We start from the raw sequence: 15,094 nt of genomic DNA on the forward strand, positions 1-15,094 counted from the left end.
CCTTACAGTACGCCACCCTGTGCCATCAGGATTCTCCTGTGTCACTGCCAAGACCAGGCGGTCAAGTCACTGAAAGTATATGATTTCCAGACTTTCAGCCACATTCCGACTGAATGTGCTCAGACTTGCTCAATTCACTTGTATTTAGCAAGGCCGAGTACATCTAGTCAACGTGTGACCACATGTAAGCGAATCGCATACTTGCGGTTACGTGACCACCTGATCTCTGCAGTGACACCAAAGAATCCAGGCGCCGTGTCATTCCCACACTGTAAGGATTCAGAATTCTGCAGACTTTCTTCACAAGATTGGACGATCCGTTTAAGACATCTGAAGGTTACATTTTGGTTTCCGGAACGAAGTCCTATAAGCCTCCATGGATTGGACTTGTTCTTCTAGCACATCCCACCCATGGGATCAGTTGGATTGTGTTATTACCTTGATAATAAGACAATTGCCATTATTCTGCTGAAAGAGACACTGCCATTAGGGAATACTGCTGCCATACTTGCCCTGCACAGTGTTTAGGTAGGTGGTACATGTAACATGTCACATCAACATGAGTGCCAGGATCTATGGTTTCCCAGCATAACATTGCCCAGTGCATCCCACTTTCTCCACCTATTTTTCTTCTTCCAATTGTGCATTCTGGTGCCCTTTATTCCCTAGGTACACACAACTGTACCCATAAGACTTGGTCTTCTTAATCCAATACTCTAGGTTCCAGACTTTGCTCGTTTGCTTTTTGGCACTGTGTACATGAATACCGATTATGCTTTGTGGTATACGCTCTTCTCAAGAAAAAAAAATAGTAACCATAAATAATTTGATCTTTTCAGGATCTCTGACGGAATGTTACGATGAACTTGGAACACGATACCAGCTCCCGGTGTACTGCCTGGCTCCTCCTGTTAACCTCATCATGGAAAGAAGTGATGAAGATGGCACAGATGCCCCCGAACCTGCCCCTAACAATAGGCGGGAATTCCAGCTCAAGGTCCGTCTTTCCACCGGTAAGGATGTTAAACTCAACGCAAGCATGACGGACACTATTGGCCAACTGAAGAAGCAACTACATTCCGTGGAGGGCATCGAGCCTTGTTGGCAGCGATGGTTCTTTTCTGGAAAACTTCTTACGGACAGAATTAAACTACAGGAGACTAAAATTCAGAAGGACTTTGTCATACAAGTTATTGTAAACCAACCAGCGGAAATCCAGAACTGAATGAACACATTAAAGCCCGCAAAATCTGAATGTCTGAGATGCTGGGACTCTTGGAAGGCAATGAAAGGCTGGCTGCTAGGTCCTTCTCTCCTTTCTCGTTTTCCCTTTGTCACTTTTGATGGCCTCCTTGAGACACAATGGGAATTGGAAGCAGAAGTGACCCCCACAACTCCCCACCCATACCAAAATGCTGCACTATTTCTGTTTCTATGATTGCACATGAGATCCACCTCATACTAATAATGTTCTAAGCATGATTGTAACCATTGACCTATTTTCTGAAATGGCACAGAACGATTGGGTGGGTGTTTAGTGTGTAGTAATTTGGATGGTCAGTATATCAGCAATACTGCAACAAAGATTTTAGCTTAAGTTCTTGAATTTATTCTATTTTTTACAAACTTTTTTTTGCATTTACTCCATAAATAAGAAAAAATAAATCACCAGTAAAGCTAGTCTTGATCTGAATTCCGGAACCTTTGGACAGGGATGGTGCGTGCAGTTTTTGGAAAACTACAGCAATATTTTTCCAATCCTGTACAATCCCTTAAATCATGATTAAATGGGACAACTCTGGGTATTCATTGATGGTGATATTTTTTTTTAATAATTTTATGGTGAAGTGCTATCTTAAAATTGTTGGATTTTTTTTTTTTTTTTTTTTTTTTTTTTTATTATAGAACTGTGGTTGCCAAGGATTTACTGGGTTTTAATGTTGGGACAAACCAACCCATGTGATTTTTGCCACATCTCGACTCCTAAAATACCACTCCTAAGGGCTGTCCCACACGTCCAGATAATTCCGGTACCGGAATAAATCGGTACCGGAGTTATCCGTGTCCGTGTGCCTGGGAACTCACGGAGGCCATACCTGCGGCACACGTGTGCCGCCCGTATGGCGAGTGGGTACCACACGGAGCGTGTGGTACCCACTCTGCATGGTGCTGAAGCTGCGATTCATATCATCCCTGCAGCAACGTTTGCTGCAGGGAAAATATGAAGAATAGTGTTTAAAATAAAGATCCATGTGTCCGCCGCCCCCCCACCCCCTGTGCGCCCCCCCCGCTGGTCAGAAAATACTCACCCGGATCCCCCGTCGGCAGTCGCTCCTTCCTGGTCTGGCCGCAGCTTACTGTATGCGGTCACGTGGGGCCGCTCATTTACACTCATGAATAGGCGGCTCCGCCCCTATTGGAGGTGGAGCCACATATTCATGAGTGTAATCGGCCGCATACAGTAGAGAAGCCGCGGCCAGACCAGGAAGGAGCGACTGCCGACGGGGGACCCGGATAAGTATTTGCTGACCAGCGGGGGGGGCGCACAGGGGGTGGGGGGGCGGCGGACACATGGATCTTTATTTTAAACACTATCATTCATATTTTCTCTGTAGCAAACGGTGCTACAGGGAAGATATGAATGGCGGCTTCAGCACCATGTGGGGGGGACAGCGCTTACTGTAGCGCTGTCTCCGGCACGCCACACGGACCCCAGACGGAGAATGTCCGTGTGAGGTGCGTGTTTTACACGGACCCATTGACTCTATTGGGTCCGTGTAATCCGTGCGCTCCCACGAACACTGACATGTCTCCGTGTTTGGCACACGGAGACACGGTCCGCACACGGTCCGCACAAAATCAATGACATCTGCACAGATGCATTGATTTTTATGGGTCTACGTGTGTCAGTGTCTCCGGTACGGGAGGAAACTGTCACCTCACGTACCGGAGCCACTGACGTGTGAAACCGGCCTAACACAGATGTGTACAACCAGTTTACAAGAATTTTGGGACCCAGTCCATATTTAACAATATTTGTTGTTTTTTTGTTGTTGCTTTTTTCTAGTTTCTTTAAACATTTTAGTTGTTATAATGTCGCCTGCCATCTTATGAGATTATGTCCATAGACGACAAATGTTTCAATGAACATGTTGTGCCTAATTAATGAATAAAACTGGAATGTTTTGTATTTAATTAACTCGTACTGCTAAAATCACAATTTCCAAGCCCCGATACACGATGCGGATTTTGCTGCGGGTCCGCAGCAGTTTCCCATGAGTTTACAGTACAAGGTAAAGCTATGGGAAACCGAAAACGTGGTGCCCATGCTACTGAAAAAACACGCGGAAACGCAGCGGTTTACATTCCGCAGCATGTCAATTCTTTGTGCGGAATCCGCAGCGGTTTTACACCTACTCCATATTAGAAAACCGCAGTGGAATCCGCACAAAAACCACGGTAAATCCGCAGGAAAAACGCTGTGTTTTTGCCCTGCGGACTTATCAAATCCGCTGCGGAAAATTTCACAGTGGACCATTCTACGTGTGCACATACCCTAAAGCACTGTGTGACTGATATCTGCCAGGCAGGTAAACATTAGCACTTTTCTTTGCATGAGATCTGTACATCCATTTATGCTCGGCTCCAGGATATTTTCCCATAATTTTAAAAATGGTGCAAATATATAGGCTATGGTCATACGTTGCGTTTTTTTCTGCAAGCAAAACCAGCTCTCTTGGCAGTAAATAAGCTGCTTACAAAAAGAATGTTATTGTTGCAGTGGTTTTTTGGTACATTTTTTTTCTTCTGCATGCTCAATAGTTTAGTATATTAAAAAGGAAACTACAAAATGCACCAAAAACTCAGCAAAACCTGATACCTGCATTTTTTGCTGTATTTTTGCACTTATTGGTTTCTTTGGTGAAAAAAAAAAAAACACTGCAAAAATGCTGAAAGAAGTGACATGCTTCCGTGTGCACTTATTGCATCAATGCGGCGTGGCATGGAGGAGATCAGCCTGTGGCATTGCTGAGAGGTTATGGAATCCCAGGTTGCTTTGATAGCAGCCTTCAGCTCGTCTGCATTGTTGGGTCTGGTGTCTCATCTTCCTCTTGACAATACTCCATAGATTCTCTATGGGGGTTAAGGTCAGGCGTGTTTGCTGCCAGTCAAGCCCAGTGATTACTATTGTTTTTACACCAGGTGTTGGCCCCTGTCCACACTGCCAAAAGTACCAAGTCCTGGTGGAGAATGATATTTCCACTTCCAAAAAGCTTGTCGGCAGAGGGAAGCATAAAGTACTCTAAAATTTCCTGGAAGTCCAAGTAGATATAATAGAGAATAGACTTTATTTCTACGCGTTTTGTGGTGATCACACCATTTCCTTAGGACAGTCTGATAGACCGGTACACTATCCTGACAGGCGAGCAGCGCAGTCTGATGCCCCATTCTCTTCATCTAGCAAAGGATCATCACATCGGGGCTTGCAGCAGCCGCCAATGCTAAGTGCAGTGGTTGCGTCTCACGAATATTCCCTTTATTTCGGATAAGACCCTATGTGCGCTCTATATTCTTTCTAGCAACCTAGATACAAAAGGAGCTGATATCTGATGCTTGTAGTTGTGTAAACGCTCGTTTACATAATGCCAGTTAACGAAAAAAAAGTTGCAACTTTTATAAATGTATTAGTTCTCATATTGCATACGTTCTTAGCCTGTTTTTATACTTCAGAGCTGCATTCTCAATTTAACATGTTTTATAGCTCAAATTTGTTAGCATTCTTTGCTCTCTCATTGTCTGCAAAAAGTATTCTAAAAATACTACAGCACTGCATAGTAATATGATTTAAGAACTATACAGCTGTATCGTGGGAACTCCGCTAGGCTCTTAGTAGTGCACCAGGCAGCAAGATGGATGATGGTTTCCAATGACACCTTGCCAAATTGTAAGTTCAGCTCCGAAGTATAATACAGGATGTAACTCTGGATCAGTACAAGATTATGTAATGCGTTTACGCAGTGACCCGACCAGCAGAATAGTGAGTGCAGCGGTGAAGCTGAGTCGGTACAAAGTATTTTGGTGCCCTGGCACGGCCTCTCATTTCATGTCCCCTGCACAGCCCCTCAGTTTATTCCCCCCTATCTGCACAGCCCCACAGCTTATTCCCTCCATCTGCACAGTCCTTCACCTCATTTTAATCCCCCCCATCAGCACAGCCCCTTATTTCAAGACCCCCATCAGCACAGCCCCTCCCCTCATTTTATGGCCCGCTGCACAGTAATGTCAGAATTCCAAAAATATAATAAAATTAAAGCTCATACTCTCCTAATCCCGGCTCCTGTCCACCGTCTCTTCTGTACAGCTGTGGACACTGGATGGTGAGATGACGTCGCTGCACCGCGCCATCCAACGTCCCCTGTGTGCGCCTTCTCCAACAAGGTGCAGGCTGGTAGTGGCCTGCACCTTGCTGCAGATTCCGGCGGAGCAGGGGAGATGACCGCTCCTCTGCTCCTGTCTCAGGCAGCGCACACAGCCATTGTATTCACATCTGATCTATTTGGATAGACAACACGTGCGTGTCTCTCTGCTTATTCTTCTTCTCTTAGGTACCTAAGCTAAAGCAATATCGGAGGTTGGATCATAACAGAAGAAATCCCGACAATGCAAATGCAATTGAGTATAGGGAGGGAAGGCCAGGACGCAGGCAAAGAGAGGTGAGCAGTACTAGTGACTAACATTGCTCGTTACTGTGCTGAATGTCTGCGGCCGCAGGAAGATGTCTTACAGCAGATATTCAGCTTTTATTTCTTTTTTTTGGAAAGTGCGTCCCCCTCGGGTAGGCCGGAGGTGTCACCCTAGGCAGTTGATTATCCTACTTAACACTCCTCCTGTCCCAGCTGTGAAGTATAACACAGGATGTAACTCTGGATCAGTACAGGACAAGCAGTGTATGTTCAGTGAGTCCAGAGCTGCACTCACTAATGAAATGTGTGACTTCACCAGTAGAATAGTGAGTGGCAGCTGTGGAGTCACTGTGTGCATACATTACATTACTGATCCTGAGTTACATCCTGTATTATACTCCAGAGCTGCACTCACTATTCTGCTGGTGCAGTCACTGTGTGCATACATTACATTACTGATCCTGAGTTACATCCTGTATTATACCCCAGAGCTGCACTCACTATTCTGCTGGTGCAGTCACTGTGTACATACATTACATTACTGATCCTGAGTTCCATCCTGTATTATACTCCAGAGCTGCACTCACTATTCTGCTGGTGCAGTCACTGTGTACATACAGTACATTACTGATCCTGAGTTACATCCTGTATTATACCCCAGAGCCGCACTCACTATTCTGCTGGTGCAGTCACTGTGTACATACATTACATTACTGATCCTGAGTTACATCCTGTATTATACCCCAGAGCCGCACTCACTATTCTGCTGGTGCAGTCACTGTGTACATACATTACATTACTGATCCTGAGTTCCATCCTGTATTATACTCCAGAGCTGCACTCACTATTCTGCTGGTGCAGTCACTGTATACATACATTACATTACTGATCCTGAGTTACATCCTGTATTATACCCCAGAGCTGCACTCACTATTCTGCTGGTGCAGTCACTGTGTACATACATTACATTACTGATCCTGAGTTACATCCTGTATTATACTCCAGAGTGGCACTCACTATTCTGCTGGTGCAGTCACTGTGTACATACATTACATTACTGATCCTGAGTTCCATCCTGTATTATACTCCAGAGCTGCACTCACTATTCTGCTGGTGCAGTCACTGTGTACATACATTACATTACTGATCCTGAGTTACATCCTGTATTATACCCCAGAGCTGCACTCCCTATTCTGCTGGTGCAGTCACTGTGTACATACATTACATTACTGACCCTGTACTGATCCTGAGTTCCATCCTGTATTATACTCCAGAGCTGCACTCACTATTCTGCTGGTGCAGTCACTGTGTACATACATTACATTACTGATCCTGAGTTACATCCTGTATTATACTCCAGAGCTGCACTCACTATTTTGCTGGTGCAGTCACTGTGTACATACATTACTGATCCTGAGTTACACCCTGTATTATACTCCAGAGCTGCACTCACTATTCTGCTGGTGCAGTCACTGTGTACATACATTACATTACTGATCCTGAGTTACATCCTGTATTATACTCCAGAGCTGCACTCACTATTTTGCTGGTGCAGTCACTGTGTACATACATTACGTTACTGACCCTGTACTAATCCTCAGTTACATCCTGTATTATACTCGAGAGCTGCACACACTATTCTGCTGGTAGAGTTAAATATGTATGTCTATGTGGGGGACTAAATTACCCATGGAATACTAGCAGAACACAAAATGTTTGTAACACTCAGTTAGATTTTATTACTGACCACTGTGGCCTCTAAATCTCTTGTTAAATTTATATACGGAAGGTTTGTGAACAGATGAATTGGTCTCAAGGCAACCTGATGGTCGGAGGCTCATCTGACATAACAGGTGGTAAAGGCTCAGGCATCCTTTTTGATTAATGCATCCAATTATGATTTAAATCCTATTAGCTAATATGAGATCAGTTAATGAAAATACCACTTTTTTTTTTTTTTTGGGCGGTGCAGTGACCTGTACATTCAGACAGAATGGTGGACATGGGCTTTAAGAAATTGTTCCCATCAGAAACCATATTTTTCGGATTATAAGATGCACTTTTTTCCAAACATTTTTGAGAGGAAAATGGGAGTGCGTCTTATAATCCGAATGTAGCTTAACTGGGGAGTTTTGGCTGCCGTGGAGCAATCTATCCCCATATGGTATCATGCTATCAGCAGCATATCTACAGTTTACAACAGTGATGTGCTGCCGAGAACAATGATTTCTGTCCGACGAGAACAATGATTTCTGTCCGACGAGAACAATGATTTCTGTCTGGCATAAACAATCTAATCTCTCAATGAATATGCAGCATTTTGCTTGTTTAGTATAATACACCCCATAGTCCTCCACATAGTATTGTGTACCACAGTCCTCCATATTGTAAAATGAACACCCCATTGTCCTCCATATAGTATGATACACTCCCTATAGTCCTCCATATAGTATAATACACTACCCATAGTCCTCCATATGGTATAATACACTCCTGATAGTCCTCCATATATTAAAATACACTGCTCAGTCCTCCATATAGTATAATACTCTCCTCATAGTGCTCCATATAGTATAACACTCCTCAGTCCTCCATATAGTATAATACATTTCTCACAGTCCTCCATATATTAAAATACACTCAGTCCTCCATATAGTATAATACATTCCTCACAGTCCTCCATATATTAAAATACACTCAGTCCTCCATATAGTATAATGCACTCCTCATAGTCCTCCATATAGTATAATACATTCCTCATAGTCCTCCATATATTAATACACTGCTCAGTCCTCCATATAGTATAATACACTCTTCATAGTCCTCCATATATTAAAATGCACTGCTCAGTCATATAGTATAATACACTTCTCATAGTGCTTCATATAGTATAATGCACCACCATAGTCATCCATGTAGTACAATTCACTTCCCATATTATAATGTATTCCCCATAATCCTCGATACAGAATAATGCTGCCACCCCACACAGTTGTAATAATTATAGGGGATAACTCAGGAGACTTTGCGTGGAACAAGACAACTACAGGACACAGTTTTATAAGTGGTAAAGTTTATATTATCACACGGTGATTCAAACAGGTGCAGAGAGAAACTCAAGTCCACAACACTTGGTGCAAATAATAAATGCAGCTTAGCAGTCTATAGGAAACTTCAGAGGAAAATGCAATCAAGCAGAAAGTCTATGAAGCACAGTTATTCTTGAAGATACTTCACACGAATAAATCCTTGTCTTAGTCCAGGCACAGATAGATATGCTTATAAGGCAGTTCAAATAATATCTTAGCTCAACCAGGGAGGCCTGGTTAATAGTCTCAGGTTATTGCAAAGCAGAAACGGCTTACATGTCCAACAAATGCAGATGGAGAAAACACGAGCAGCAGATGAAGGAGGATTACTGGAAATTTGTGTATGCAGCAGGAACTCAGAGCAGAGTAGCAGGATCTCCACACAGGTTCACAGGAGCAGGTGTATAGCCCGGGAGTCATCAGAGGTCAGGAGCTGGATGCAAGGCAGAATACTCTAGCACAGACTGAAGGCTGGGGTGGAGTTTTATAGCAGGAAGACACAGTGCACATGAGACCAAAGACGCCATCTTGGAAAAGGGCAGTAATGCACAAAAGGTAAAAAGTGTTCAGAGTCCTGACAACAGTATAATGCAGCCACCCCACAGAATATAATGTAGACCCCTGAGTATAATGCTGCCCTGCTATACAATATAATGTAACCACTCATAGAATAGAATGTAGCCCCTCTATAGAATATATGGTAGCCCCTCATAGAGTATAATGCAGCCCCCCATAGAATATAATGTAGCCCCTCCATAGAATACAATACAGCCCTTTTCATATAGTATAATGTAGCCCCCATACAATATAATCTAGCCACCCATAGAATATAATGCAGCTCCCCATAGAATAGAATGTAGTCCCCTCAGAGTATGATGCAATCACCCCTCATAAAATATAATAAATTTAATACATAGAATGCATTTAATACATAGAATATAATGTAGCCCCATCAGAGTATGATGCAATCCTCATAGAATATAATACAGCCCCCCATAGAATATAATACAGCCTTCCTCCCCATAGAATATAATGTAGCCCCATAAGAGTATGATGCAATCCTCCCTCATAGAATATAATGTAGCCCCCAGAGAATATAATACAACCCACCTCCCCATAGAATATAATGTAGGCCCATCAGAGTTTGATGCAATCCTCCCCCATAGAATATAATACAGCCCCTCTATAGAATATAATACAGCTCCCCCATAGAATATAATATAGGCCCCATAGAATATAATACAGCTCCCCCATAGAATATAATGTTCCCTCATCAAAGAGTATGATACAATCCTCCCCCATAGAATATACTACAGCCCCCCATAGTATATAATGTAGCCCCATCAAAGAGTTTGATATATTCCTCCCCATAGAATATAATGAGCCCCCCGATAGAGTATAATACAGCCCCCCACCCCGAGAATTGCCCCAGTCACTCTCATTGATATATTGAAAAAAAAAACAATCCTCACCTCTCCTCGTGCCCCGCACTGCTCCCATTGCTCCAGCCTCTGCTCCGGTCTCAGCGGCTGCAGTCTGCCCAGCACACAGCAGGTAGGTGATGATATGACGCCATCGCGCACCACCAGTGTCAGAGGCAAATGATGGGGGATGGAGCGTCAGCTGATGCTCTCTCCTCCATCATTGCATTGAGCTGTATAGTTGAATGCGTCGGCGCTGCCGGGGGGGGGGGGGGAAGTCTGTGCTGGCAGCAGGGGACTGGCTGGGTACCCCTGGGGGAGCGGGGGCCCTAGGTAGCTGCCTAGTCTGCCTGCTACTAATGCTGGCCCTGGGAGGGGGTGATGCAAGGCTGCGATGGGGCCCAGGATTTCACAAAATATTGGCGTAGTGCTGGCTCTTCCTATCCTTTTCACTACTGTGGACTTCAAGAAAATGGTGCTTGTGCAGATTGAGATCTTGTCTCCCGTGATGTGTTGTGAACGGCTATGATCCTCTTGGGTTTATAGCACCCATAACTATTCAAGGAAAGATACTGTTGAGACAGTTGACCACTGAAAACATGGATTGGAACAGTCTGCTACTGTGCCAGAAACAACAAAGGTGGGAGACATCGTAGAAGTCCCTGAAGGTCTTAGATTATCTCCAAGGCCCACATTGCTATTCCTCAAAGTCCTTTTCAGCTGCCATCAAAAAAGTGCACATTTTCTCTGACACATCAATAGAGGCCATAGCTGCAGTGGCCTATCTGAAGACTTCAGAAGCCAACAAAAAGGTACATTGTGGATTTGTCCTGGTACAGCCAAACTGACCTCAAAATCTACACATTCTGCACCAAGGCTTGGACTTTGTGCTGCTGTACTGGCAGTGAAAATTGCTGACTTTATAAAAGATGAAATGGGCATTGTAATTGATTGATTTACATTATAGAGTGCTGCTTGGTTACATACTTAACCAAACCAAGCACTGCTACATTTACGTCAGCAATAGAGTAGAGCGCATCAGGCGCTTTTCTACTCCTGAGCAGTGGCTTCACATCTCCACTCACCTAAACCCAGCTGACCAAAGGTCAAGACTCACAGCATGATCTAAGCTCAACGACAACATGTGGCTGTCACCTCCAAGTCTCCTATACAAGGATTCTTCTTCAATTGACACCAAGAATACTTACGAGCTGGTGGAACCAAAATCGGATAAAGAAATTAGACCAATCATCCCTACTCACTACTCTTCTGTCATACCAAACTTGAAGCTAAAGTCTCATACTGTGCAACGAGAAAAATACCGTCCCGAGGTTGACCGTATCACAAAGGGTACCAGCCTGTCCAAGAACAGTACAATGCTTGAATTGAACCCAGTGGTTGATTCACAAACTGCTAAGAATGGGTGGTCTTATAGAAAAGTCTGATATATGCGATAAGGAGCAGAATCCAATCATCATTCCAGGTCGGCACATCACTACTTTGTTGGTCCATCACTATCACGAACAAGTGTAGCACCAAGGAAGACCGCTTACTGAAGGCACCATCAGTTCAGCTGATTGTGGGAATGAAGAGATGTCTCCTCAGTGCTCCGTAGATGCATTAAGTGTCAAAGGTTAAGAGGAAAATACCAACATCAACAAATAGCGAATCTCCAGGCTGTTTAGGTAAGTACAGGACAGCCATTCACATATGTCGGTGTAGACATCTTTGGCCAATGGTCAGTTGGTCAGTCTTAACATCCAAGCAGTTCACATTGCGGTGATTGAATCCATGAATTCTTTTGGCTCCATTAATGCCCTCAGAAGGTTATTTTCCATCCACAAGGAATTGCAGCTAGACAACTTCTTGACTGACAATGGTTCCTCCTGGGTGTTCAACATTCATCAAATTTGGTGGGATCTTTGGAGCTTATGATTGGTATCTCATGAAGAATACTCAATTTGATGTTGCTGGTCCTTTTGCTACCTCTCACCCATGAAGTTGCTGAAGTTTCTGCTATTACAAATTCAAGACAATTAGTACCGGTACCATTGGACCCTGATGCTCAATAATTCTTACTCCGGCCACACACCTTACCCGAAAGGTTGGAGTTGCTGCAATCCCTCCAGGGAATTTTGACCACTGTGATATTTTCAAACGCCAGTGGAAGTAAGTGCAACACCTGTCCAATGTGTTTCAGCACCGCTGGAAGACTGAATACCTGCATTTGCCTCAAGGCCGTCACAAACGGCAGACGTCAAGGCCTAACCTCCAAGAAGGAGACCTTTATGTGACCTACTGTAATTGCGCATAACTAGAAGAATTCAGCTGGAAACTAAACTTTCTTCTGGAATCTTCACATGTGCCTCCTGCAGTTGAGTTCAAGCTATCTGATGAAATGACTTCGTGAGTAATGGTACATAGAGAGCCACATAAACATTCTCCAAAGCCCCCCACACACTCAGCCTAGTTATGGAGCCAGAATACTTTTGTTAAATGTGCAGAAAATAATAAGCTCCAGAGCTCATGGATCTATCAACTGTTTTCAATAGCAAGTATTCATTCCCATAGCAACCAATCGGAGCTCAGCTTTTATTTTTTTAATGGCTCTGTTGAAATTAAAGCTGGGCTCTGATTGGTTGCTCTTCTAAAAATGAAAGCAGAGCTCTGGTTGCTATGGGCTGCAAAAACAGTTTTGATAAATGAGGTCCATAGACCATAACCTTATAATATATCTCCATATTAGTGACCTGCAAGCTTTTTCTCTTCAGAACCTAAGAGAACTACTACTACTACTCAGGCCATGCTGGGAATTGTAGTTATGCAACTACCCCTGCCCTATATAGTGCATTTTAGGATTTTTCATAATGAGAAAAGAGTGGATTTTGCTTCTGATGCATTTCACGCTCAAGCTGCACCAGCTATTAGTACAGCGAGGTGCGGCGCTGTATTAATCATAGATACTTTACCAACACGCCCAGGAAGCTTTACCTCAGAGGTCCCTCAAAGCAATGTGTAACTAATAAGGCTATACCACATGCACTTGCCTATTACAAAACTATATTAAAGTGAATAAAATGTTTTACAATACTGCATACATTATTAAATGGATCTCTTAGACCTGATGGGGCTGATATCCTTACTGCTAAAAGCCAAAGTCAGAATGCCTGTATAATCTTGATATCAAAAGCAAGATTTCATGAGTCCATTTAAACCAGAAAAAATATATTGCGGGAAACTTTGAAATGGGATTATACAGCCACTCTGAGATGGATCCCTTAGGCCTCCTTCACATGTCCGCGTGTCCGGTAAGTGTGGCATTCGTTTATTTTCACGGACACCACATGTTCCCATTATAACCTATGGGCTGCTCACGTCTATGTTTTTACACAGACTGTTTGTCTACGTAAACCTCACTGTGAGAGAAGGATTTAGATTTATCTATCCTGATCTATCCTACCATATTTTTCGGATTATAAGACGCTCCGGATTATAAGACGCACCCCAAATTTTGAGTAGAAAAATAAGAAATTAAAAAAAAAAAAAAAAAAAATTGGTGGTGCTTCTTATAATCCTTGCATCTTATTGCTTACCGGGGGTGGTGGCTGCTAGAGAAGGCAGGAGTGGGGTGATGCTGCAGGCCGCAGGCAAGGATAAGGGGGGCTCCGATGTGCGGCGCGCTGCTGCGGGGGTCTTGTGCTGCTGCCAGGTGTCTCCGGGTGCCCGGCGGTGCTGCGTGGGTATCCGCCGCTGCCTGGGGCTCTGCCGACATTTTGCGATAGGCCAGAGCCCCGGCACCTCCATGGTTCCATGTGCGCTGGGCTCCTGGAATATGGCCACCGCCAGGGGCGGCGCATGCACATATGGTGATCTCGGGATCAAGATCTCGAGAGATGAGATCTCAGCGCTGAAATCAGTGTGCTGAAAGGCACATATCTAATCAGAAGAACTGTACTACATTTCTAATTGGAGGTACTTGCTAATATTATTATTATTACACCTACTACATATTGGGATAGGATCTTGGAAATGGGAATACTATTAAAAGTGAAGAAAAAAATTAAGAAATTTGTAAAAAGAAATATGCTTCTGTCAACATTTTCCAAGAACGGAGATGCTTTCTATTTTTTTTTTTTTATCCATGGGGCTGTGTGATATTTTTTGCAGCATGAACTGATTTTTTTATTTACTTATAGGCATAATTTTGTGGTAGATACAATTTTTGATCGCCTCTTATAGCATTTTTTTTGCAGTGTTGCGGTGACTGAAAAAACATGTAATTCTGGCATTGATAGATTTTTTTTTTCTCATTACTCCATTTACCGATCAAATTAATTTTGCATTTTGATGGATAGGACGTTTACATGGGTATCGATACCACATGTGTGTTTTTTTTATTATTTGTAATGGGACAAAAGGGGGGTGATTTGAACTTTGTATATTTTTTTAAAATATTTTTTTTTAAAAACAGCAAGCTGTAAATGCCGCTGTCAAAGATTGATTGCGACATTTAACAGCCGTGGGTCTTAGAGGCAGATGATGGCTGAATATCACAGCCATCATCTACAGCGAAATATGCAAGCTCAGTTCCTGAGCACGAATCAAAGGCAGGGAGCCGGCGTATGACGTAACTATATGTCATATGTCGGTGAGGGGTTGGTTGAAAATTCATCCACTTACGGCAGAGTCCTTGTCCCAGGACTACGACTGCAATCGTTATGCATAAGCAACCATGCTTGTGAAAATTACTGGCACAGGAGCCGCTAAGCGTGGACCTCCTTGTGCTTGGTAGCCCCCACATTACATCCTCATAGACTGCTTTCATCTGGGTTCTGATTGTGAATGTAGCAAGAGCCACTCTCCGCCTCACAGGTGAGTGGATGCCGTGGCTTAAGCCCAG

The 15,094-nt window shown here is 43.5% G+C and overlaps 1 protein-coding gene across 1 annotated transcript in view; it reads left to right on the forward strand.

Moving 5' to 3' along the window:
- UBTD1 (ubiquitin domain containing 1) overlaps positions 1–3,195 on the forward strand; it is a 56,229-nt gene extending 53,034 nt beyond the window's left edge. The window contains exons 3-4 of the mRNA XM_077258304.1: positions 840–2,003; positions 2,983–3,195. Coding sequence (XP_077114419.1) covers positions 840–1,225 — 386 coding nt within the window. The 3' untranslated portion in view covers positions 1,226–2,003; positions 2,983–3,195. The remainder of the gene's footprint in view (positions 1–839; positions 2,004–2,982) is intronic.
- Positions 3,196–15,094: the final 11,899 nt, after the last annotated feature.

Source organism: Ranitomeya variabilis, chromosome 4 (genome assembly GCF_051348905.1).
Source record: "Ranitomeya variabilis isolate aRanVar5 chromosome 4, aRanVar5.hap1, whole genome shotgun sequence".
Lineage (NCBI taxonomy): Eukaryota > Metazoa > Chordata > Amphibia > Anura > Dendrobatidae > Ranitomeya > Ranitomeya variabilis.